Source organism: Brassica napus, chromosome C8, assembly GCF_020379485.1.
Source record: "Brassica napus cultivar Da-Ae chromosome C8, Da-Ae, whole genome shotgun sequence".
Taxonomy (NCBI): domain Eukaryota; kingdom Viridiplantae; phylum Streptophyta; class Magnoliopsida; order Brassicales; family Brassicaceae; genus Brassica; species Brassica napus.
The window spans coordinates 35,420,758-35,445,150 of NC_063451.1; the positions used below are offsets into that span (position 1 = coordinate 35,420,758).

At 36.7% G+C, this 24,393-nt stretch overlaps 4 protein-coding genes and 1 pseudogene across 5 annotated transcripts; 3 read left to right on the top strand and 2 right to left on the bottom strand.

Moving 5' to 3' along the window:
* The first annotated feature begins 705 nt into the window (after window positions 1-705).
* On the top strand, window positions 706-2,066 carry LOC106383954 (annotated as a pseudogene).
* Window positions 2,067-6,152: 4,086 nt separating this feature from the next.
* LOC106383950 (calcium-dependent protein kinase 13-like) lies at window positions 6,153-10,758 on the top strand. Its single transcript, XM_048764563.1, has 7 exons — window positions 6,153-8,057; window positions 8,461-8,604; window positions 8,775-8,927; window positions 9,055-9,170; window positions 9,260-9,427; window positions 9,624-9,854; window positions 10,298-10,758. Exons 1-7 carry the CDS (start codon window positions 7,433-7,435, stop codon window positions 10,445-10,447), a joined length of 1,587 nt encoding a protein of 528 aa, XP_048620520.1. The 5' UTR covers window positions 6,153-7,432; the 3' UTR covers window positions 10,448-10,758.
* An 858-nt stretch (window positions 10,759-11,616) lies between these two features.
* LOC106388174 (high mobility group B protein 1-like) lies at window positions 11,617-13,407 on the bottom strand. 2 transcript variants are annotated; one of them, XM_013828184.3, is made up of 8 exons: window positions 13,184-13,407; window positions 12,988-13,068; window positions 12,649-12,759; window positions 12,500-12,557; window positions 12,387-12,431; window positions 12,218-12,298; window positions 12,071-12,139; window positions 11,617-11,962 (listed from the first exon to the last, which is right to left on the bottom strand). In XM_013828184.3, exons 2-8 carry the CDS (start codon window positions 13,053-13,055, stop codon window positions 11,861-11,863), a joined length of 534 nt encoding a protein of 177 aa, XP_013683638.1. In that variant the 5' UTR covers window positions 13,056-13,068; window positions 13,184-13,407; the 3' UTR covers window positions 11,617-11,860. The 2 variants fall into 2 exon arrangements, with proteins under 2 accessions (XP_013683638.1, XP_013683639.1); XM_013828185.3 differs by having other exon boundaries at window positions 12,988-13,071; window positions 13,184-13,325.
* A 202-nt stretch (window positions 13,408-13,609) lies between these two features.
* On the bottom strand, window positions 13,610-17,910 carry LOC106388173 (sulfate transporter 3.1-like). Its single transcript, NM_001316188.1, is given in 12 exon segments — window positions 13,610-13,920; window positions 14,053-14,129; window positions 14,205-14,290; window positions 14,388-14,578; window positions 14,676-14,962; window positions 15,066-15,192; window positions 15,398-15,514; window positions 15,805-15,918; window positions 16,109-16,174; window positions 16,326-16,497; window positions 17,025-17,232; window positions 17,482-17,910. Coding segments are annotated over 12 exon segments (1,977 nt in total). The 5' UTR covers window positions 17,828-17,910; the 3' UTR covers window positions 13,610-13,734.
* A 3,636-nt stretch (window positions 17,911-21,546) lies between these two features.
* Window positions 21,547-22,526, top strand: LOC106383947 (zinc finger BED domain-containing protein RICESLEEPER 2-like). Its single transcript, XM_013823992.2, has 2 exons — window positions 21,547-21,732; window positions 21,795-22,526. The coding sequence occupies exons 1-2, from the start codon at window positions 21,547-21,549 to the stop codon at window positions 22,524-22,526; spliced, it is 918 nt and encodes a 305-aa protein (XP_013679446.2).
* The last annotated feature ends 1,867 nt before the right edge of the window (window positions 22,527-24,393 follow it).

Consider the following 24,393-nt stretch of genomic DNA (forward strand, 5'->3'; position numbering starts at 1 on the left):
GTTGTTTTTTCTAAAGGGATAGTATATATATTTTATTGAACAGTGTTGTATCTTTCTTTTCAAAACACTGAAGAATACTAAAAATAATAGAATCAAACGTTAAAGTATTAATCATCTATGATGATATAGACACATATTATTAATAGTTTTTATAATTCAACTGAATTTATATATTTATTCAAGTATTAGTTTGAAAACAATAAACGTGTTGATATGGCCTTATGAACTTAATAATATTAAGCTTGTTGACAAGAAAAAAAACTTAAATACCTTAAAAGAGAAAATACATGCTCGAGATAAACTAACAATCGAATGAGGACAAAACTTTAATTTAAATTAATGTGTCAATGGAATGATAAAAAGATCCATTTCTCGTCATTATCTATTTATATTTTTTTTAATCAACCAAATAATAAAGATTTCATTACTTTTAATCAACGAAAATAATATTAGTCATTTTTAAACCGTAGATATTACGTCAAATCGCCGACAAAATACAACATTTTTCGATGAAGATGATGTAAATTTACCTACAGAAACGTCGGCACGGGTAAGTAGTTAATAAATTTTTAAATGTCGTAGAATAGTTAATAGTAAAGTAAAATGATTAAATTTTTTTAAAAAAAAATTTAGAGGGAAGAAATTTTTAGATGGAATCCTAACCGAGAAAGTGTATTTATTGAGTTGTACGATCGAGCAATTGCCATGGGTGATTACCGTTTCAAAGATCCTACACCCGCTGGTAGAGAGTTTCTCGTTGATAAGTTCAACCAAACGTTTAATTGTAACGTAAACTACCGGTTCTTCAAAGAAAAACTTGATCAACTAAAAAGAAAATACAAGAAGTACAAGCATCTTATGAAAAATTCTACGGGCATTTCGGTTGATCCCATTACATCTGTGATATCCGCGTCTGATTCATGGTGGAAAGATCGTGAAGTATGTACATACAATATTTCTTACACCCAAAATATATTAATAAATAACATAGCTATAATATTTGTAGGATAAAAATTACATAATCTTATTAACAGGTAGATAGGATCGTAAAATCATTTAAACGAAAGCCGCCAGAGCTTTGGGATGTGATGCAACGATGTTTCATATTATATGACGTCCAATCACAGTCTCAATACTCTTTGCACCAAAGAAGAGTTGATGAATGATGGCCAAAATCACGATGAAGACCATTTGTACTCTGAAACATATGGTGGTGATATGCAACACACTGAGGTTCCCGAGACACAAGAAAATGAAGAAGTCTATCGCGTAAATATTGATGATGAAATGCATCCTTGAAATCAGTTCACCCATGAGAATTTGCACCAGAATTCTTCACCTGCCGTTGATCCTTTTCGAATTCCTACGTCCAGAGTTCAACAACGAGGTGGACTAAGGCGGGGAAGTAGTTCACAAAGAGGTGTAGGAAACTCTCGGGGCTCTGCTAGAAGTGGATCCCAAGGAAGTCGTAGGAAACAATCATTCGAGATAACCCTGACAGATACAATGAATGGCTTTAGAGAATTTCAGCACCAAAGTTTGCACCAACTACGTCCAAATTCTTTTGACGAAGATGAATACAATGAATTCGATACTGCCGTGAAGATATTCGAATCAATGGAGCTTCCAAATGACACCAATTTTTATTGGGCGTGCATTCATGCATTAAAGGAAGAACGATTTTGGCGCAAGTACTTCATTGATAGAGCTGAAAGAACCATAGAAGATAAGTTGAAGTTCTTACAAGCTCTTACTGGATATATACAGGACAGCGAATTCGTGGGAAAGCGGTTAGAATCTGGGCAAAAGTTTGGTAGTTCAACTTGTGGGCAATGGAATTCTGGTTTTCAACAATGGGGAACACCGCCAAATGCGCCGCAATAGAGTTCACCTTCAAATCCACTGCAGTGGGGTACACCGCCAAATGCCCCACAATGGAGTACACCACCAAGAGCTCCGCAATGGAGTTCATCTCCAAATGTTCTACAGTGGGGTACACAACATGTTCCACAATGGGGTGCGCCTCAAAATACTCAACAATGAGGTTCATCACCAAGTACTCAACAATGGGGTCCAACATCTGCTGTTCCACAATGGGGCTCATCACCGACCACTCATCAATGGGGATCATCACAAGATGCTCCACAATATATTCCTCCGAGAAATGTTCAACATGGATTTTCCCTAGAAACAGAAGTACAAACTACAACACATGAAAAGGAAGTTCCTGTTTCTGAGAATGTTATCAGAGGAGTATCACCAGAATTTGGTTTCACGAACTATGCTTCTACAAGTAAAGCATCACGTCCACGAAGACGAGGAGGATTATTCAATATATGGGGAACTGAACGAGGACTAAATCTAAATGAAACACAAGAAAGTGATTCCACATCGGATAACTAGCTTAATAAGATTCATGCTTTGTTTGTAGTCGTTATGTTTTGTTTCACAATTTCTTTTGTGATGTCTGTTATGTATTGTATTTTTGATTAATGATATTTTTTATTGATTTAGTTTTTATTTTGTGGTTAAAATTTTCAGGCTTTTCGTATATGTCAGTTGCGATCACAAAATCCGCACAGTCTAAGTCACGATGAAAGAATTGAGTTATGTAATTTAGAAAATGAGCAATTTGAAGAGTTAATAATTCAACCATCATTGAGTTATTACAATCGTTATTTTGAAAGAGGACCACTTCAAACCGATGGTGGTTTAGGATGGAGAAATATTTGGCGCCGACTACAAGAAGATGCTGCTGCGTGTCTTCAGTTACTACGAATGTCTCTTGGTGTTTTCAGGTCTTTATGTGACATATTGGAATCAAAATATGGTTTACATCCCACTCTCAATGTTAGCATTGAAGAGAGTGTGGCAATGTTTTGCGAATTTGTGGGCACAATGAAGTTCAAAGAGATGTTGGATTACGATTTGGATGGACACAAGAGACAGTGAATAGAATTTTTTTTGAAGTTCTTAGGGCGACAGAGTTACTTGCTTGTGATTATGTTAAGACACCAACAAGACGAAAACTACTTCGAATTCCTGAAAAGCTGCAAATGGACAGAAGATATTGGCCATATTTTAGTGGATTTGTAGGAGCTATGGATGGAGTTCATGTATGTGTTAAAGTGAAGCCTGAACTACAAGGAATGTATTGGAATCGACATGATAGGACATCATTTAACATCATGGCGATATGTGATCTCAGTATGTTGTTTACATATGTTTGGAATGGAGCACCCAGATCATGTCACGATACAACATTTCTCACGATGGCACAAGACGGTGATTCTGACTTTCCTTTGCCTCCAGGAGACAAGTATTATGTAGTTGATTATGAGTATCCAAATAAGCAAGGTTTTTTGGCTCCTTATAGATCTTCTCGGAATGGGGTTATTAGGTATCACATGTCTCATTTCAACAATGGTCCTCCTCTTAAGAATAAACAAGAACTGTTTAATCGATGTCATGCATCTCTACGTTCCGTTATTGAAAGGACATTTGGAGTTTGGAAGAAGAAATTGAGGTTTTTGAGTGATTTTTCGAGATATGATATTGCAGTCCAGAAAAGAGTGGTAACTGCTACAATGGGATTGCATAATTTTATCAGAATTTCAAATTACTTTGATGAAGATTTCGTTGAAGAAATGAGACATACAAATACTAGCAACGAAGATTCTGAAAGTGATATAAATGACATGGAGACAACAAATATGGCTGATGGAGATCGTATGACAAACATTAGAGACAATATTGCAGATATGTTATGGAAAAATCATTAAATTATTTTAACTTTGTTTATATATTTTTTATTATGTGTTTTGATATTTTGGTGTAATTTTATTGTTTAAATATATGATCTGCATCTTTGAACTGCTTTTGTCATTCATAACTTCAAAAGTAACTTGTTCTGCTTGATCTGCATCTCTTCTGCATGATCTGCTTGATCTGCACTTGTTCCGCTTGATCTGGCTTGCTTTTTTAGTTGTTTGACTACCAAACTCTTTTAGAATTGTGATAATTATCATTGACCAGTTGTGTACGTATCTTCTTAAATTAACAAAAGACAATATGATGTAAAGAGTTGGGGTAGATAGCTAATAGCTTGCGGACGTGGTGAAGCAATGAATATCAGTGGATTTATGAGGACTCGCTAGTGTGACAGTGACACTACCCACAAAAGTGATGAGCTGATAATCTCAAAAGTTGCACGTTGGGCAAGAGATTCGTCAACACACTCGATAACAAGTTGAAAACATTCCTTATTTCATCGTATCAAGATTATCAAATTTAATTTAGTAATAGAATTGGTTCTTTGCAAAAATTGAAACGAATAGAACTCTTAGATAAATTCTTATAAACAAATCAATGAACGGATAGTTTGTTGAATGTGATATTTTTTGGACATAAAGAAAAAAAAAAGATGGCCATTTGAAATTGATCTCGTAGATCTTCTCTTTAATCATGTTGTAGGTACCTGGTGCTATGTGTGAGCGCATTTCAGTTTAGCCAAAGCTAAGTAGGTATGCTGTGGTAGTTAGGCGTGAATGCAGCACCTCTACATCTCGAGATTTAGTTTGTTAGCATTGGGTCAAACGCGAACGGCATCATCGGCGCTTCAGATGTAGTAAATACACGTTTGTCACGTTTTCACAATGTTTTTGTGATCCATCCAAATAATAAGATGTGTTGTCGTTGCAAAAAGCTCTATGCATCTTGGTGGGTTTCCAAATATGATACATAGACATTGGTTAGCTCTCGAAAGCAACCATTTCGATTTCCACGTGAAACTTTAAGGGTCTATGGACTATGGTTTAGCTAGGGTCGTTGGAGATGAAAAGGTGTGTGTGTGTCTTTGGTACTGATTTAATTCATGCTAACCTAAGGACTTGAATTGTGTACTGGGCATGGGTGGGCGTTTGGATATCCGTTCGAGTTCAGATTAGGTATTTCAGATTTTTAGATATTTCGGTATAGAGGTATAGGGCTCGTTCGGATAATTCCACTTTTCGGGTCGAGTTGAGGTATTTTAAGTTTGGGTTCAGTTATTTCGGACCGGGCTCGGATATTTTGATTCCGAAGGAAAAAAATTAAATTTTTCATTGTTTATTTTTTTGTATTTAAAATATATGTTTTTAACTTAACTAGTTTTCTAGTTTTTAATAGATTAAACTATTAATAGGCTTGAAGATAAAACTGTAAGAATAAAAATACACTAATTTAGTTGTTATTTTAAAATTTTGGATGCAACTTTTGTTAACGTAAGAAACAAGAGCTTGATGTGTATTTTAAATGAGTAACAAATGATTTTGTCCATAATTATATGAATATTATCTGATTTTGAACTATGTGCACATATTTTTAAAATTAGAGAAGTAAATTAAAAATATAGAATCAAATATTCATATGTTCGATTATCTTCGGATATCCATTCGGGTTTGATATTATCTTTTCGGCTTCGGATATCCAATCTCTCATAATTCTATATTCGTTCAGGTATTTTACTACTTTGGTTCGAATTTTGATTTGAATTTTTTGGATCGGTTCGCATGGAATCGGATATCGGATAAAATGCCCACCCCTATATTGAGATTTTATTGGTCTAGTGCTAGTGTTTGCTTTGGGGCAGTGCCCAAAGTGCAAAAGCACAGGGTCCCACCTTTTCACCAAAATTTATTTATTGCTTTAGGATCCTAAATTGCGAAGTTTTCTAAAATCAAGGCCCAATTTTTAAAATCAACCATTGACCGAGGAGATTTTTTTTGTTTTTTAATGGCACAAGGTCCATTAAGGTTTTGAGCCGGGCCTGTCTAGTGTAGAGTAGAGTATGTCGTCCCACTTAGCTAGGCCGGGTATATGTGGTCTAATTAAAACATAACATGCATGCGTTATACTAATATTTTCTGTAAAACCATCCGTATATATGTCATCTGTGTGCAGAACATAAAGCCTTACAAGACTTCTAAATTTGAAGAATATGATCATTTTGTAAAGTTAATAAATTCTCAAAGTCTCTCATATTTAATTATTAGGTACAAACGATCTATCGATCAAAGAAAGGATTGTAACAATGAAAATTTTATGTTCAATAAGAATAAAATTATGTTTAACATATCTCAATAAATTAATATCGAATAATAATGGGAATTTAGATGTTAAATAATTCCTAATTTCCTTTTATTGTAAAAATTTAAATCCATATAAAAGTGTTGATTTACCAAACAAGCAAAGACAGTTTTTTAAAAAAGCAAAAGAAAGCAAGCAGACTACATCTTTTTTTTTTTTTGTCAACTATTTTTCATTAGGTTTCATGGACTTAAAAAGAATACAAGTTAAGATAAAGCTCTCACACATAACTAAGATAAGGATGATACAACACAAGAGTTATACGTGTAAGCCCTAGGAGAAGTCTCTGCTACGTGGCCTTCATTTATGAATTGTGTTGTCTCCACTCCACCGCCAGTGAAACTGTTACCGCCGGTAAAGCTTCTTCCATCCAACCACCGCGAGATCGACGACTCTTAAATCTTGTACTCCTTTGTTCCTTTTGCGGTTTGTTGCCGGAATCGACAGTGAGATCCTGAATAATCACCAGTCTTTCAATCCAGAATTTTCCGTTGGATCCAGAGAGCAAGGAATTTGTTGAGACGCCTTGAACAGACCTCAACTCTACTTCTCCCGTTCTACAAAACCCATCGAACAATCCACTCTTCTTAATCTTTGATCTTCAGAGAAACTTGCACTCATCTAACCCGAGAATTAAACGGCTAAGTGAAGTTTGACTCTCTTAATTCAAAGATTAAGCATAACCAACAAAAACCAAGATCTCAAGGATTCCGAACTTTTCTTCAAACAAGAAGAAACATTAAGAACAAGCAAAAGGATGAGATCGAAATTTTTATTGCTATCAATCCAGATCGGAAAACAATATAGAACCTTGAAGATCAAATCCGATTTGAGAATGAAAAACACCACAAAAGATTGGCCGTGCGAAATATGGAAATCGCCAAAGCGAAGATAGATATCCGACTAGCGGAAGCAAAAGTTCGATCTATTGATCGAAAGTTTTATAAACAACAAAAAAACAATAAAACATCTCGAATCGGAGTTTGGTAAGAGGGTCCCGAGAGAGTTTTCTCTCTCTAAAGGACGAGAGAGAAACTTGGTTTTTGCAAGCAGACCACATCATGATTGAGTTTTACAAACAGAGGAAAAATATGACTTGAAAAATAAAGAAAAAAAATTAGAAAAAATATCAAAAGGAGAGAAACCTCTCAATCTCTCTCTCACTTTGATCTATGGCTCCCTCTATCGCGTTCTCTCCAGCTAGCTACAGCTCCATTGTCACGATCCTCCTCTCCAAATGCTAAAATGTGGGAACCCTAGATTACCCCAAATCTAGTTAAAACCTTCCCAGAGATTTTGGAAACTCATGGGGAACTGTTGCAGATCTCCCGCAGCTGTAGCTAGAGAAGACGTAAAATCCAACTACTTCGGCCACGATCACCCTCGTAAAGACTCCACCAACGGCAAAAAATCAGCTCCGATTCGAGTCCTCACGGACGTCCCCAAGGAGAACATCGAGGACCGGTACTTGCTCGACAGAGAGCTCGGACGCGGCGAGTTCGGCGTCACCTACCTCTGCATCGAGAGAACCACGCGGGACCTCCTCGCGTGCAAGTCGATCTCGAAGAGGAAGCTCAGGACCGCCGTGGATATCGAGGACGTGAAGAGGGAAGTGGCGATTATGAAGCATCTGCCCAAGAGCTCGAGTATCGTTACTCTCAAGGAGGCTTGTGAGGACGATGCCGCTGTGCATTTGGTGATGGAGCTTTGTGAAGGTGGCGAGCTTTTCGATCGGATTGTGGCGAGGGGGCATTACACGGAGCGCGCTGCCGCGGGGGTTACGAAGACGATCGTTGAGGTTGTGCAGTTGTGTCACAAGCATGGGGTGATTCATAGAGATTTGAAGCCGGAGAACTTTTTGTTTGCTAATAAGAAGGAGAACTCGCCGCTTAAGGCTATTGACTTTGGATTGTCGATTTTCTTCAAGCCAGGTGTGGAGTTTCTTCAGTCCTCTAGCTTTTGAAAGTTTCAAGCTACAAGCTTGAACTGATTATCAGTGGTAGTACAGTTGTATACGGAGTTATAGAGGGAGCTTCTTCTTTTTTTAGTGGTTCTTGAATGTTAGTTACCTTAGATGCAACTTGTCTAGTGTAATAGTGCTGTTGATATGCCTTTGAATGACTCGGTAGCACTAGCATTAGAATCACTCCTATATGAGTTGCTTGCGAGTTCATCAGCGCATGCGAGTTCACTCTAATCTGAATCGCCTTTCTTTGCTCGTGGACCTGGTCAATTTGGTTTAATTTTCTTATGTTTATTTATTTGTTTTCTGCAGTGTCTTTCTCGTATTTGTTATAACAGATTCTTAGTTTTGTAATGCTTACATATTTTCAGGTGAGAAGTTCTCGGAGATAGTTGGGAGTCCATATTACATGGCACCTGAGGTGCTAAAGCGGAGCTATGGTCCAGAAATAGATATTTGGAGTGCTGGAGTCATTCTTTATATCCTGCTCTGTGGAGTTCCTCCATTCTGGGCAGGTCTGTTCACATCTTCCTCTCTTTTTTTATTCCACTTCCTGATCATTTACTTTATTTTATTCTTATAGTACACATCTATGAGAAAGTAACTACTACTTAATTGATTCTTATAGTACTAGCAAGCTAGTTTATTCCTACTTTCAGCTAATGTTTGTTTATTTCAACTACAGAGTCGGAACAGGGAGTTGCTCAGGCTATTTTACGTGGGATAATTGATTTTAAGAGAGAACCGTGGCCAAACATTTCGGAGACTGCTAAGAGTCTTGTCAGACAAATGTTAGAGCCTGATCCAAAGCGCCGCCTGACTGCAAAGCAAGTGCTTGGTACACAGAATCAACCTTTGCCTATGCTGTTACTCTCTGCATCCTGTTACTAGCTTCAGTGACCTGGAGATTGTCCAAAAGATTGTTGATGCTTGTTCCTAATTCTGATATCATTTCTCATTTTTAGAGCACCCGTGGATTCAAAACGCCAAGAAAGCTCCAAATGTCCCTCTTGGAGATGTTGTCAAGTCCAGATTAAAGCAATTTTCAGTGATGAACAGATTCAAGAGAAAAGCCCTGAGGGTTTGTTAATCAGAAAAACTCTCACTTTTAGTTATTTGCATGAGTCGCTTCTTAGAACAAAATTATCTTACTTACCTTATTCAAACTAGGTTATTGCCGAATTCTTATCTTCCCAAGAAGTAGAAGACATCAAAGAGATGTTCAACAAGATGGATACTGATAAAGATGGTATTGTTACCATCGAGGAGTTGAAAGCTGGACTTCGAGATTTTGGTACACAGCTAGCTGAATCAGAAGTGCAGATGCTTATTGAAGCGGTGCACATACTTTTCCCTTCTACATCTCCACATGCATTTATTTTTAGTATTGATTGCTTGACCGCAAGTAGAGTCAAACTTTTTTGGCATGATTCTGCATTTATATTAAGCTTATTGTTTCTTTGATTTTTTGCTGTGACACCTAACACAGTATCCAAGTTAACTAAAATATGCTATTCAAATTTGTATGAAATAGGTGGATACTAAAGGGAAAGGAACACTAGACTATGGAGAGTTTGTTGCAGTCTCTCTCCACCTGCAAAAGGTAGCAAACGATGAGCATCTCCGCAAAGCATTCTCGTACTTTGACAAGGATGGAAATGGGTACATTTTACCCGAGGAGCTTTGTGAGGCCTTAAAGGAAGATGGAGGGGATGACTGTGTGGATGTCGCCAATGATATATTCCAAGAAGTTGACACGGACAAGGTAAGTCTCGAATCTTCTATGCATGCCATCATCTCATTTTCAAAAGATCTTTGCAAGCCTATCAGGAAGTCAAAGTTTTGATGGAAACTTTGACTTTTTAAATCTAGTTTTGCGCTATTTGTTTGATATCAAACAAATTTGAATTTACAGACTTGCAAATAGGTAATGGGAACTTGCTTTACAAAAGGTTCTTAAAGCCTGCGAGGACAAAACATGTTTTAGCTTTAGTCACTTTTTTTTCCTGGCCTTTTGTCTGTTGTGTAAGCGGTCCCCAGGCCATAAGCTAAAGCAAAAATGAATGATATGTTGAATGTGGTGGAAATGCTTTTGTGTAGAGAGTTTCACTTATCATGTCGTTAAATAGAACACCTTTATAGCTATAGTAAGTGCTAAAAGATGATGTTTCTTCTGATTATGCCTGATACATGGATTACTGACATTAGGATGGGAGAATAAGCTACGAAGAGTTTGCGGCAATGATGAAAACAGGAACGGATTGGAGAAAGGCGTCTCGTCATTACTCGAGAGGGAGATTCAATAGCCTAAGCATCAAGCTAATGAAGGACGGATCTTTGAACCTAGGCAACGAATAGTGAACAAAGTGAGTAAGCCAGCTGCATTAGATTATTTTAGAGTTCATCTCTCACGTTACGTCATCCACGTCAAGCATTAAGCCAAGATAAGTCAAACATCTTGGGACTCAGAATTCAATCTTTTTTTTTTTGTTTGTAAATCTTTCGTTTTTTTAATCCGTTTCTTTATTTGTGGTGATTCATGCTATCTGTGTCCTTTATTGGTTTGTGGGCTGAGTTGTGGTAGAAAGGTTAAAGACATGAGAATCAATGTTTGATGTGTAGAAGAAGAAAAACGACCTTTCTGGTAAATGATGTTTTAATATGAATCACTCCTAAGTATGTTTTGCTGACATAATTTCGATACATAAGTTGCTTAAAACCCATAATTAGTGTTTTGGATTATGAGTTTAAACTTGTTTCATAACCTAAAAGTAAGTGTCAACGTTAAAAAAAAATGAAAGAGATCATCGATGAATCAATCATGAGGCTGTTTTCAAATTCAACACGAAAGCTGCCTAGTACCTACTTTCCTTGGTCCCGTTTGTTAGGGCATAAACATCACCAGCAACCCCCTACGTTATTGACCTGCAAGGCAGTCAAAAAGTTCAATCATCGTATCACAAAACCTTTACTGACACTCATCTTATAGAAAACAAAGAAACCACAAAACTGTAGTAATATCATCGTTTTGTTTTTTATTGGGCTTGGTTATTAGGATGGAACTTCTCATTATTCTATTGTTGTGCTATGTCATCATCGCTGCATGTCTCTTCGTTGACCAGATTCCTCAGAGTAAGTAGTAACTGTAACTATTCCCATGAAAAAAAGAAAGTGTGATTTGATTGATTGGTCAGCCAGAGAGACTGTCAGAGAGAACCCATAAGCTCGAGTGAATGAGGGAGGTAGCTTGATGAAGACTGGTTTCTTTGATCTCTTAAAGAAGTCTAGTTTCTCTTGCTTTCTTGTTTGCATTTCATGTTTCTGATAAAAGCTATAAAAGAGAAGCTGGTTCTCTCATAAAGTTAAGGAATTCAGTTTTTGTTAGTTGATTAATCATGGTTCTATTTTCATATTTGATCTCATTTTTATTCACTTTACTAGTTCATGTTCGGGAAACGATTTGTATATTCAGCAAAGTTTTGACAAAATTATTCGGACTTCAGCAAAAGATGCATTGTAGTCATGTCTTGGTTCGGGGTGATCACTAATGCAGATATTGGTACACTGTACGTCGTGGATAGAAAGCTGAAATAAACTTACATGAACCGCTAAGAACTGTTTGGCTTTCTTAGGAAAAGAAAAAAAAGAAGAAGCACAACACACCATTTCGATCTATAGTTGTCGTCAACCCACACAAATTACAAAATACTTACATCTGCTTTTGGACCTGCAGTTACGCTCAAGATCCAAACTCTGATCTCTATCTCCAGTTTAGTCTTCTTCCTCCTCGTCTTCTTCATCATCATCATCATCATCATCATCATCATCATCATCGTCGTCCTCACCTGCCTTTCCCTTCTCCACCTTCTCTTCCTGCAGAGAAACATAAACCAAAACATATTCTTCAGACACCTACAAACCTCACAACCAAACAACAGAAGATCATGAACAAACTGCATTTTTTTTTATAGGAATTGTTACCTCCTCACTAGCTTCATCTTCATCATTCACTTCGGATAGAGAATTTTCAGATTCATCACTCCCTTCCTCCTACACCCCCCAATTTGCAAGAGGAAATCAGAGTGAATTCACATAAGTAAAAGTTTTTATATATGAGATAGGGCTTACCAGGCTTTTGTTGTATGCATCCATTTGCTTTTCGTATTCAGCTTTCCTCTTTGCAGCTTGCTCTTCATATGGAGCTTTTTCCTTCAAAAAGCAAAGAAGAAGTGAAACTAATGGTCAATGACCCTTTTTTGGTTCAAGAAGCAATTCAAAGTTGAAGAAGAACACTTACGGCCTGAGACATTGACTTCCATTTCTGCCCTCCAGCTTTCCCAACCTTCACAATGAAAAGTCAAGGTAATAAGACTATGACGTACGTCTTCATCCAAATAATGATGTACTTACAGCAGAGACAGCCTTCACATCTGGATTCTCTTTCTTAAACGTTTGCCTAAAATCTTCCCTGAAACAAAGAAAACAACCCAGTTAACTTAAGAACAGAAACAACAACAAAAACCAGTAGGAAGGAAGTTTAACATCCAACGGTACTTAACAGGAAGACAAAGAAGGCACTAGGAGCTCTTTTGGGTTTGTTAGGGTCCTTCTTGGCCTTCTTCTCCCGCTTGCTAGGCTTCTCAGCCGGTGCCTTCCTCTTTCCCACCCTTCTGAAATATCAAAAACAAAATCCAAAGCTTTTTCAGTTTTATACTTGAGATCAATGCTAAAGTCAACAACATCATCGATCATGATGTATTTTTTCACTCTTTAAACACAGCTAAAGCTAAACACAGGTTCGGAAGGATACTTTACAGTACGATTCAGCAAGAAAGACAAACCCTTTTATCAACACCCATTATTACAGAACATGTTTCGAAGAGAGGTAATGGATTGACCTGTCATCAACTGGCTTCAAGGCTTCCTTAGTGGTCTTAGCTTTACCTTTCCCCTTTGCTGTCTTCATCTCGGAAAGGAAACTGCTGAACCAATGATGAACTCAAATCAATTTCTTCGCAAAAAACTCAACATGGAACTGAGAAAAGAATCAACTTTGTCAGAAGAATCAATCTAACTATAGAGAAAAGCCAGTACCTTTGAGACGAATGTAAGATCTGTTTGTCTGAGAGAAAGCTGGAGGAAGAATCAAAGAGGTAAAGACGATCGGAGAGAGCAGAGAGATGTTTATTACCGGTTACCTGTTCCACCTAGGATTGGCTTTCCCCCGGTTAATAAAAAGGAAGAGTCCAAGTAAATCCCAGGTGCGTTTACCTGCTATAGCCGGTAAGATGAGAGTAGTGAAGGAAAGCTGTTGATTTGAACGGTTGCGATGAAACGGTTGCCGCCAAAAGGATGATGGGATCAATTTGGTACGATAAGGATGCGACAGAGGTCACGTGCGGCTCTAATATGGGCCTAGACTTTATTCAAGAGCTGGTTTTGGACATATTTTTGGAAGCTAATTAAGATGGGCCAGTTGTTGACAAAAGTTAAAATCTAAGATGGGCCAATTCAACAAGCTAATACAAATCGAAATCATACTATCAACAACAATGTTATACATAATGCGTTTTTCTTTTATATGCGGTTACACTATACTATTATTTGATCACGAGCAGTCTCAAACGAATGAAAAACATAAGCGGCTAAACGTTGTTCCAAGGCTCTTCTTTGGAGGCCGGTTCGGTCTTTGACGTGTGAAGCATGAAACTACAAGCTTCCACGGCTTCTCCAACTGTTAAGAACATCCACTCTTTGCCCAAATTTTCACCGATGAATTTGGATCTTGTTAGTTTCTTCACGACCTCTCCTTTTGGATTTGCCAATACTAACTGAGAATAAGAAAGAATAATAACGTGAAGAAATCAACTGGTAACTAATTTTCAAAAAAAAGAAAAAAAGAAATCAACTGGTAACATGTTCTAAAGAACTATTATTATACATAGGACGACGTACTACGTTACCTTTAACTCTCTTCTGTCCATGATTTTCTTAATTTCCTCCATCATGCTTATACCACTCGTGTCGATATTACCAACAGCTGTTTTATTCAACCAACACAGAAAGTAAGCTTTCATGGAAGACATCACAATATAATGTCAAGAAAAATAATTACCAGACATATCGAGTATAACATATTGTAAACTATTTCCTCCTGATGCTTTGATCCTATCTTCCTCTTCATCGACCCACCTTGTGATTCTGTTACCGTTAAATATATAAATAGTAAGACATAATTTATAACCAATCCTCCATCTTTGACATATATACATGTGATGTGAATTAGGGTTTAAGTTACCTCTCGCGCAAGTAACCAGCGTTGGCAAAGTAGATGGGAGCATCAATCTCCAGGATGAGAAGACCAGGAACAATTCTTGAGTAAGGATACTGGTCAGTGTTCCTATAGATCATGGTGTTTGGTATGTTTCCTTTCACCGCAGTCCTCGGCCTCGACACGAACAGCAACAACCTTGCTATCGATATTACCACCTTCGTCACAAAAAAAAATCACATTTTAAAATGCATACAAAAAACATTTTCTTATAAAAATATACAACAAAAAAAAATCTGAAGTGTAGGCACTTACTGCGACAACAAGTCCGATCTCGACACTACCAAACACGACCCCAAAGTAGGCGCTCATGCAGACGAGGAAATCGAATTTGTCAACCTTCCAAAGATGGATGGCAGCTTGATAGTCGATGAGTCCGAGCATTGCGACCATGATGATGGAGGAGAGGACGACGAGGGGCGTGTAGTAGAAAAAAGGCGTGAGGAAGAGCAATGTGAACATAACCGCAATGGCCATTACTATGTTGGACACGGCAGTCTTGCAACCCGCATTGAAGTTCACGGCCGATCTTGAAAACGGTCCTAGTGTGGTACGTCATAGATAATAAAGAAAATTAGTTTTCATATTAGACAAAAGTTAATGAGACAATATAGAAGCCATATATATGTGAGTGTGTGTACGTACCAGTTGTGAGGTAACAAGATGTGAAGGAACCAACGATGTTCATCATTCCAAACGCTATCATTTCTTTGTTACCGTCTATGTTGTAGTTCTTGAACATGGCAAAGCTCCTTCCCACAGCTATCCCTTCCTACATTTAGACATGAATTTTACTTAATACTTTTTTGATATTTATTTTTCATTATTCAGTCTCAAAATTGCTCACTATGAGTTGTATATAGGTTTCTCGGATTTGTTGTAACGTTAGTCTCTAGTTCCATAAATAATCTGTATATTCGGTATTTCCCAGTTTGGAAAAATGAGAATAAAAGGGTGTAACTGGGAGTGTGACTTACTGCAAGAGCAATGATCCCAGTGATGAGGCCAGTTTTGAGAGCTGTTGACATGTAAGGCGAAGTGAAGACAAGATCAGACACAGAGAGTGGGTTCAACCCTTTCTTCAGGTCCCCTATCTGCACAATCATACACCTTATTTTACTCTATCATTCTCTCCATTTAGGACAAAATAAAGATATTAAAAATGCCCTTGAGCCCACTTCTTTCCCCACAATCATTTATAAAACTTGTAACTTCTTGCTTGTTGTATCTTTTCTAACCACAATATTCTACCTAACATTTCCCTTTTTAGATTTGGTGAAATGCATGTATACTAACTTTGTAGATTTTCAGTGAAATATATACACACTTGATTTTCGTTGAATTTAATTTTTTTTATTGTGAGATAGAGAGATTGAAAAAATACCACTTGAACACCATGTCTCTCCGCGTGAGTGAAGTAAACCAAGAGGCTTCCAAGAATCACTGAGGTCAAAGGAGCCATCGCAGCTACCCAAAAGAATTTTGGTTTTTTCGTGCTCTGTATCATCAATACGTCATTTAAACACATTAGCTAGCTAATTGAGTGGTGTCAGAAAGAAAAGGGAAATTAGAAAACTCATTAACTAATTACGTTTCTATTGTGTAATTAATTACACTTTATCATTTTAATTTGTCTTAATACTATATTCTGTGAAAGAAAAAGATTATGCGAAAGTAAATATTCTTACGAAATATCTGGTGGAAAGAAGGAAGAAAAGGAAACAACAGCCGAGAACGCCACTCTCCCATCTCCACTACACACCAAATAAACAAACAGAACACACATGTTTATTGTCTAAATACATTTATTAATTTAACTAGGAGAATAATCATCGTCATTGGGAATGATATTTTGGATGTATTAGTGAATAATTTAATTTAAGGAATAACGGAAAAGAGACACACCTGGTGAGTTTGAGAGAAGACTGAACGCATGACAGAAATAACGTCAGTGGCTTCTGTGAAATGTTTAAGTCCAAAAATACCCTTAAGCTGTTGCAGACTCACCACCGTCGCTGCTCCTCCCATGAATCCCACTATCGTTGCATGCGATAGAAAATCCACTATGAACCCTAACCTGCAAAATTCATTTAAGTTTATTTTTCCTTAAATGTGTATCATTAATATATATACTTTTAACATGCTTAAATCATTATCACCAAATTCGCCAGCTTCATTTAGTGCCCTCTAAATCTTTTCTACCCAGCTTTAAGATATTTTTTTGTCGAGAATCAACAACAGATTCTACCTACCAATATACATATATAATATATCAAACCGATCATTCCACTGCCTGTGGAGTATGTCAAGTTCACGTGACGTAACTCGCAGTGAAAAAATTTCACTCGTAGCTTAGTGCTTTCTATATTATTTATTATATTCTATTGTTTACTTTCAAAAAGGTAAATAAAAGAAGAGTATAAGCTAATTGGTAAAAAAAAATTTACTATCTGGTTGATCAAAAAAAAAGTTAACTATCTGGTATGATATTTTTTAATGCCTGAATCTTTGGTCCACATGCTTGGATCCAAAGTATAACTCACAAATCTAAATTCAGGTAGGCTTGTTTCCTGTAAAACCATATATAAATACATTAAAATGAACCTGAAAATGCCGAGGGAGGCTTCGAGAACGCCTGCGAAAAACGTGGCAGTGAAAGCAAGATGAAGGTAGAGCTTAGGATCTTTCTCAGCGTCAACTTCTTTGCTCAGCATGGCACCTGTCAACAAAGATCCAACCGCCACCGTTCCCACCGCCAAATCCTTTGAACTCCCCAGTACAGCGTACACCAATGGTGGAACAAAACTCGAGTCTAACCGCAACAAAAACAGACAACAACAACAATAATAATTAGACCTTTGATTTTAATCAAAAAAATAAAATAAAGAGTTTCATTGTATAATTATTTCGTTCTCTAGACAACAGTTTGATATGTTTAGATGTTGGAACATTTTCTCTCTTGATTAATATATTTGAGTTGGCGACAAATTTAAAAATATCTGGAAGTGAGGTTATATTGTTACTACCGTATTGTTCTCTACATAAAGGATGTAACGCTTACAAAGGCCAAGAATGGGAGGCAAGTTAGCGAGTTTAGCGTAACTGATGCCCTGAGGGATGGCGAGGCTAGCGATGGTGATTCCAGCGATGAGATCTGATTTAAAGAGCTTGAAATTGTAGAGTGGAGCCCATTCCAATATTGGCAAGAAGTATTTGAGGCCTAGTACAACTTGTCTTGATGTCGTCTGGTTCTTGAACTGTCTGAAAGGATCGTCTGGAAACAGAGTTTCCTTCACTGAATACTGAAGTGACTTCAAGAACGGCTGAGGTTCCGGAGCCTCCACCGCATGGTGGCGGCGGTGTGGCTCCTCCGCTCCTTGAGGGAATGTGTTGTCCTCCGTTCCCATTTGAAGACCTCTCAGGTTGGTTTGGTTTAGTAAGTTTTTTGTAGAAGTTTTTGATTGACTGTTTGGCGCTGAAAGTGAGGAATGAAGATAATGGCCAAGGTGGTTTCTCCTTTTTATAGGAGTTTGAGCATAGTGGGCATTAGTAAATAGGAATAAATTAATTTACAAAAATAATACAAAAAGCATTGAATTTACTATATATCGGAATAGATCATTCAGTGAAACTAGGTTGGGGGGGGGGGGAGGTAAATATTTAAGTGAAACTAGGTTACTAACTTATGATTTTTCTTAATTAATGAGGCCACATGTAACATGTTATGCTACATCTAGCTTATAATAACTAATCTAGAGAATGTGTAGGATCTACTACAAATATATCATTCATGATATAAATATTTGACGTTAAACATCAACCGAGTAAAACTGTAAAAGTCGTGAAAACAAAAATATGAGTTGGAAGATGGATGTGTTACAAAAAAAGAGAGAGAGTTGGAAGATGGATAAATCACAGAGAAGATGCATGACTCTGATGCATGCCTTGTCCCGACACAGAGAAGATGCAAAAGCCAGAATGCTTACGTTTCCAATCCACTTTCAATCATTTTTTTCTTGAATCCCCATTCTACCCCCAACTCAACGACTATTGATGAGATCATCATCGTTCTCTCATCATTTATAACTACTTTACAATCTATGGCTCTCCCGACACATGGCCATTAGTTAGTTTCTTCACATAGCCAATGTTACCTTTTTCCTAATTTGAAAACTATATATTATATTATGTTTGATAGTTATGTATTTCTAAATGTTCATATATATATATATATATATAGTAGAACCTCTATAAATTAATAATCGATAAATTAATAATTTCTATAAATTAATAAATTTCGTCGGTTTCAGTTCGGACCGGTGTAAAATATGATACAAATCGATAAAATAATAAAATAATAATATTTTTAAAATTTCCATGTAAATATATAGTCCCATTAAAATTATAAATTAATAATCTATTTTTATATATATTTTAAATAAGTACAAACTAAACATTATATTGTTGGTTTTATATTCACAATGAAAATATTTCTATTTTTCTTAATATTTTAAAATATTTTGATAATATTTAGTAAAATTATATCGAAAACCACGTAACAATTCTATGAAACATAAAAAATATACACCAAATAAGATAATAAAATAATATAAAAGTCAAATTTATAAAATTTAAATAATTTATACACGGTAAAATCAAATATTTTCGTATTTTATCAATAAAAAATATTCAAAAATAGAAAAAAATCTAAAAAAAAACTTTTTGTAAATTAATATCTCTATAAATTAATTAAAATTTTAAAATCCCAACATTATTTAAGATGCTTTCTCCTAAGGTGTTGCGTTGTGGGATATTTTTCATAAAGCTATCGTAAACGTGCCTAACGTTAGGAGTTGAAGATGACGGTTTATCAACAACAAATGGTCACAATACTTTAGCCGGTGTTACATATTATACTTATTTATCGTTTTACACTGTCATTAATTTTATTGTTTGGTCGTACTTTAGTTATATATATTAACGATAGTTTCTAACTAACTGGTAAGTTTTAGTAACGGTTATAAACACATGAAACTCCAAGTTGCTTCAGCAATCTCTTTGGAATAACCGTTCCAAATATAAATTAATCAAAAGTTGACCAGAACAAAAGCTTCTGCGTCATACTTTGATTTGGAGATACTACCCCTAATACTAATCTACACCCAATGTGTGTCATAACATAGTAATTAACACATATACTAGATTTACCCTTGATCAAAAAGCTTTGCCTAATTGACCGAAAGTGGTAATGCGTTTACGTTTCTTAGTCAGAAGATGAATTATGCAATATCACAGCTGGATGGACACGTGGTAAACGATAATTTATCTTAGTTGTTTATTTATTGAATAAGTTTTGTATAACTTGTACCTACCGAATATCCCTAGCTCCATATTTGTATCTGACTTGTCTGTACCAAATTTTATTTGTATATTGGGAAATTTAATTTAATATGTACGTATGCTTGAAGATTAAACACGTGAAATAACTAAATCTGTCATTATAAAATACAAAACATCAAAGTAATTTTAACTATTACAAATAAGTTGAGATGACTTAATCGTATGACTAAACATGATTAAACTAGTTACCGCCTAGATAAAGACCATAGATTTAGTTCTTATAATAACCAGCCAAAAAGACTCTGGTCAAATTAAGGAGTAACGGTTATTGACCCGGAACATAAACATGCGATATTTGACGCGGCTCGAATCGCAGCCACAGGTGCATCTGCCTGCAATGGAAGTTATTCTCACCACACAGATCTTGACATCTGGCGTACTAGGCCTGCGACTTTGACCCATCCGATTACCCGAACCGGATCTGATCCGATTTTGACCGGTTCGGTTGGGTTTCGGTACATGCAAATTTAACCTATGAATAATAATATAAAAATTCACGGGTAACGGGTGAGATCCGGATTTTACCCGAGCCTAATCGGATACCCGCTATAACCCGAAGTAATGTTTCACAACATATCTGTTACGCGTGCTTCTCGACTCGATACAAAACCCCAATTCCCAAAATACGAACCCTAGCTTTTTGATTCGTCTTCTACATTATAGCGATTGAGAATTATGAAGGTCTCTATACAAATATAGCAACCGGTGTTATCATAAACCTTAAAGCTGGAACCATTAGTCGATCTCGATCGTCTTTTCTCTCCACCGTTTGCATCTCCGAGAATTCATTCGGAGGTGAGCAACGATTCCTTTTCGATTGTTTGATTCTTTTTTTTTGTGTTATATCGATTAGGAATGTTTGATATCTTTGATTCTTTATTTGTGATAAACTAATTATGGATTCGTCATTCGTAGATAACTTTTGTCTTTTTATACCGTTGATGATTTTGAATTTTTGATATTGTTGATGTCTTGATGAGTTGATGTTGAGCACGATTTACTTATTCTAATAGTTGTTAACTTGTGTATGTAGATGGATTATTCTCCAACTCATCAACAAGATGAAATGAATCATGCATCAATAGATGAAGACTTTTCTTCAGAAGATGTACAAACAACGGGTTCGCGAAAAAGGACCACGAGAGATAAAGCTGGTGGTTCTGCAGAAGGGTCAAGAAAAAAGACAAGGTCTTTAGTCTGGAACCATTTCAACAGGCTACCAACCAACTACAACAAATGCAAATACCGCTAATGCAAGAAAGAGATGAGTTGTCCAACCAAGTCTGGGACCTCTAATCTCAACAAGCATATCACTAACTGTCGGTCATTCATGGCATAGAAGGCTGCAAATAAGTGCAAAGACCATTCACAGTTAGCTACAGATGAAGAAGGCAACATGAGTTTGAGCAAGGTGTCTGAGAAAGTGTTCTGAGATGCTACCAATGAGATGATAGTCTTAGCGGAGTTGCCATTAGCCTTTGTGGAAAGCTTGGCGTGGAAACACTTCTGCAACAAAGTGCAGTTAGATCCGCATGTATGTAGAAAAATATGCACAAAGGAGATTGCAACAATATATACGTCGAGGAAAGAAGAAATGAAGAAAGTTCTTGGACAGAACAAGCAAAGACTCTCTCTGACAACAATTATATGGACTGCTCCCTAGACTGTGGTTAGTTACATGGTGATTACTGCTCATTTTATTGATTCAAGCTGGAAGCTTAGAAAGATGATAATAGGATTCAAGAATGTGGATGATCATAAAGGGTCTACAACTGCGAGAGTTCTTGTGGATTGTTTAGCAGAGTGGGATATTAAAAGAGTCTTCTGCATCACAGTTGATAATGCCACGGCTAACACATCAGCTATGAAGAAGTTCAAGGAAGAATTCATGAACCAAGGAGAAGATGCATTGGTTTGAATGGCGAATTCTTGCACGTTAGGTGTACAACACATATTCTTAATCTGATTGTCAAGGAAGGTTTAAATGAGGTTGATGATAGCGTGACTGCCATTCGGAATGGTATTCAGTACGTGAGGTCTTCAACCAACAGACTGAAGTCTTTTGAGTTTCAGGTTGATACAAGTAAGATGACTAGAGGAAGCCTTCCGTTAGATGTCAAGACAAGATGGAACTCGACGTATCTGATGCTAGACCAAGCAATCAAATTCATGGCAGCATTCGAGAAGATGGAGGCTGAGGACAAACCATACATTGACTACTTTATGGAGCTTGAAAGTGGGAAAAAGAGGATTGAACCGGCGTCTACAACCGATTGGGAAGAAGCTGAGAGGTTGGTACACTTTCTTGTCATATTTTACAATTTAACTTTGATGCTCTCAGCTACAAAGGGCATTACGTCGCACAAGATCTACAATGAGATTGTCACCATCACTAGGAACGTCAGTAAGATAAGCTCTGCACCAGGCGATGATGAAACACTACGGTTAAAAGCTTTGACGATGATGGGGAAGCTAAGGAAGTACTGGAATCCATTTTCGGAAGTATCTGAGTTTGAGACTACTAAGTCAAAGAGCTGTAAGATGAATAAGCTTTTGATTGTTGTTACTGTTTTTGACCCAAGAAAGAAGATGAACTTTGCTAACCTCTTCTTTGAGAAGCTCTATGGAAAAGAAAGCATCGACTATAATCTGCTTTCTGAATCCATTACGGATATCATGAAGCGCTTATATGATGAGTACAGTTGATACATCACAAGTGGTGGAGGATCAGGTGGTTCACAGTCGCAAGGAGGATCATCTTCACAATCATAGTCACAAGAAAGTGGTGCAGTGTTACAGAGTCAAGTCATAGGCAATGGTATCGGGTATGAAAGAATGGATAATCTCTACAAGGAGCTTGTACAAGAAACATGTACACAAGATTCTAGTAATGAGTTAGAAGTGTATTTGAGAGAGAAAGTAGAGGCTACAAAAGGTGTTACTGGACTTGGAACCGAGTTTGATGTTTTATCATGGTGGAGAAGAAACAGTGTGAAGTTCCCGATCCTGTTTCAGATAGCTGCTGATATTCTTGCGGTTCAAGCATCATCTGTAGCATCAGAGAGTGCATTTAGCACTAGTGGAAGAGTCTTAGACCTTTATAGGAGCTGCTTGACACACTTTATGGTGGAGGTAATGGTTGAAATGGGAGATTCATATAAACGAGAAAGGCATTCATACCATAGAGCAGCTACTTTCAGATGTGGAGCAATAAGATGATCTTATGAGAGGTATGATTCACCTCTTTTGAATTCTTTAGTATATGATCTTGATACTTGAAGTTAGAACACTTATAGACTTATGTTTTTTTCATAGAGTTTGAAGCTAGATGCAATGTGGAATAAGGAGTGGGCTGTGGAGTGTGGATGAGTGAGAGACTGAGAGTGACTGTCTCATTTTCATTTTATGTTTGTCGTTCTTGTTTAAGACTTCAACTCTTCAAGAGTTCAAGTACTTTATATTTATGGTGTGAACTTGTTGCTTTGAGAAACCTTTGTTTTATTTTCTGATTTTCATTTTCGGATTGTGTTCTTGTTTAAAGACATCAAGTACTTTGACATTTCACCAAATGAGTTTGCTTTGAGAATCGGTTTTATTTCGGTTACTATTATGATTTCGGGTACTTTTTAACCGAACCGATCAGTACCCAATTGTTTCGGATAAGACTTCGGGTATGTTTTTAACCGAACCGGTTAGGACCCAAATTTTTCGAATTAATTATGGTTACTTTCTTCGAAAACCCAAACCGACTCGGAACCGGACGGAACCGATCCGAAACCGAACCGCAAGTCTTCCATGTACCTATTGGATACAATTTCTAAATAACCGAAATACCCGAACCTGAATGGTTCTTACCCGGAACCGACCCGAATATCCGAAATTCCAGGCCTACGGCGTACTCTTATTTTTGTTTACTGTTCCCCCCCCTCCCCCCGGCCCCCCTCCTATATATGTACGTAAAAGATAATGTTTATTCTCACTGAAAACGATGGATCATCTCAACTCATCTTATCCTCCACTTACCGTGGCCTCTGTTTCACGCTTAAACTTGTATATGAGAAATCTCATGTACAACCGCAAAACTGAATAAGACATACGCTGTGCCTAAATTTTGCTAATAAACTATTTAATTACATTTCTCAATAAAAAAAACTATTTAGTTACTTCAGTAATTACACTTCAAAACATATTATCTAGGTAAATAGTACAATCATCTTGAAGAAAAAGCATGAAGTGCCTCCTTTGCAAGAGAGTCTGCTAAATAGTTGTCCTTACAAGAAATGTAGTTAAAGGAGATATATAAAAAAACAACAAGATAATTCATAGATGTCGTGAAGGATTCCCACAAGTTCTTTGATGAAGTCTTTCTTGGTGTTTGCTTTAAGTAGAATATGCTTGCCGTGTGTTAGATTTGTTTAATAGATCCTGAAAATGTATCCTACACATACAATTATAATGTTCTCTTTTATACACTTGAACGATTACTAATAAAAAAATTACTTAACTAACGACTAAGAAGTTAAATACAAAGGTTTGAAATGTTGATGTGATCTTTTGATAAATAATGAAGCTA

Coding starts and splice junctions, on each gene's coding strand:
- LOC106383950 (XM_048764563.1), top strand. CDS start 7,433: ATGGGGAACTGTTGCAGATCTCCCGCAGCTGTAGCTAGAGAAGACGTA. Junction 8,058..8,460: donor GTCGATTTTCTTCAAGCCAG/GTGTGGAGTTTC, acceptor ACATATTTTCAG/GTGAGAAGTTCTCGGAGATA. Junction 9,428..9,623: donor TGCAGATGCTTATTGAAGCG/GTGCACATACTT, acceptor TGTATGAAATAG/GTGGATACTAAAGGGAAAGG.
- LOC106388174 (XM_013828184.3), bottom strand. CDS start 13,055: ATGAAGACAGCAAAGGGGAAAGGTAAAGCTAAGACCACTAAGGAAGCC. Junction 12,432..12,499: donor ATGTGAAGGCTGTCTCTGCT/GTAAGTACATCA, acceptor TTCATTGTGAAG/GTTGGGAAAGCTGGAGGGCA. Junction 12,299..12,386: donor GGAAGTCAATGTCTCAGGCC/GTAAGTGTTCTT, acceptor TGCTTTTTGAAG/GAAAAAGCTCCATATGAAGA.
- LOC106383947 (XM_013823992.2), top strand. CDS start 21,547: ATGATAATAGGATTCAAGAATGTGGATGATCATAAAGGGTCTACAACT. Junction 21,733..21,794: donor ACCAAGGAGAAGATGCATTG/GTTTGAATGGCG, acceptor CTGATTGTCAAG/GAAGGTTTAAATGAGGTTGA.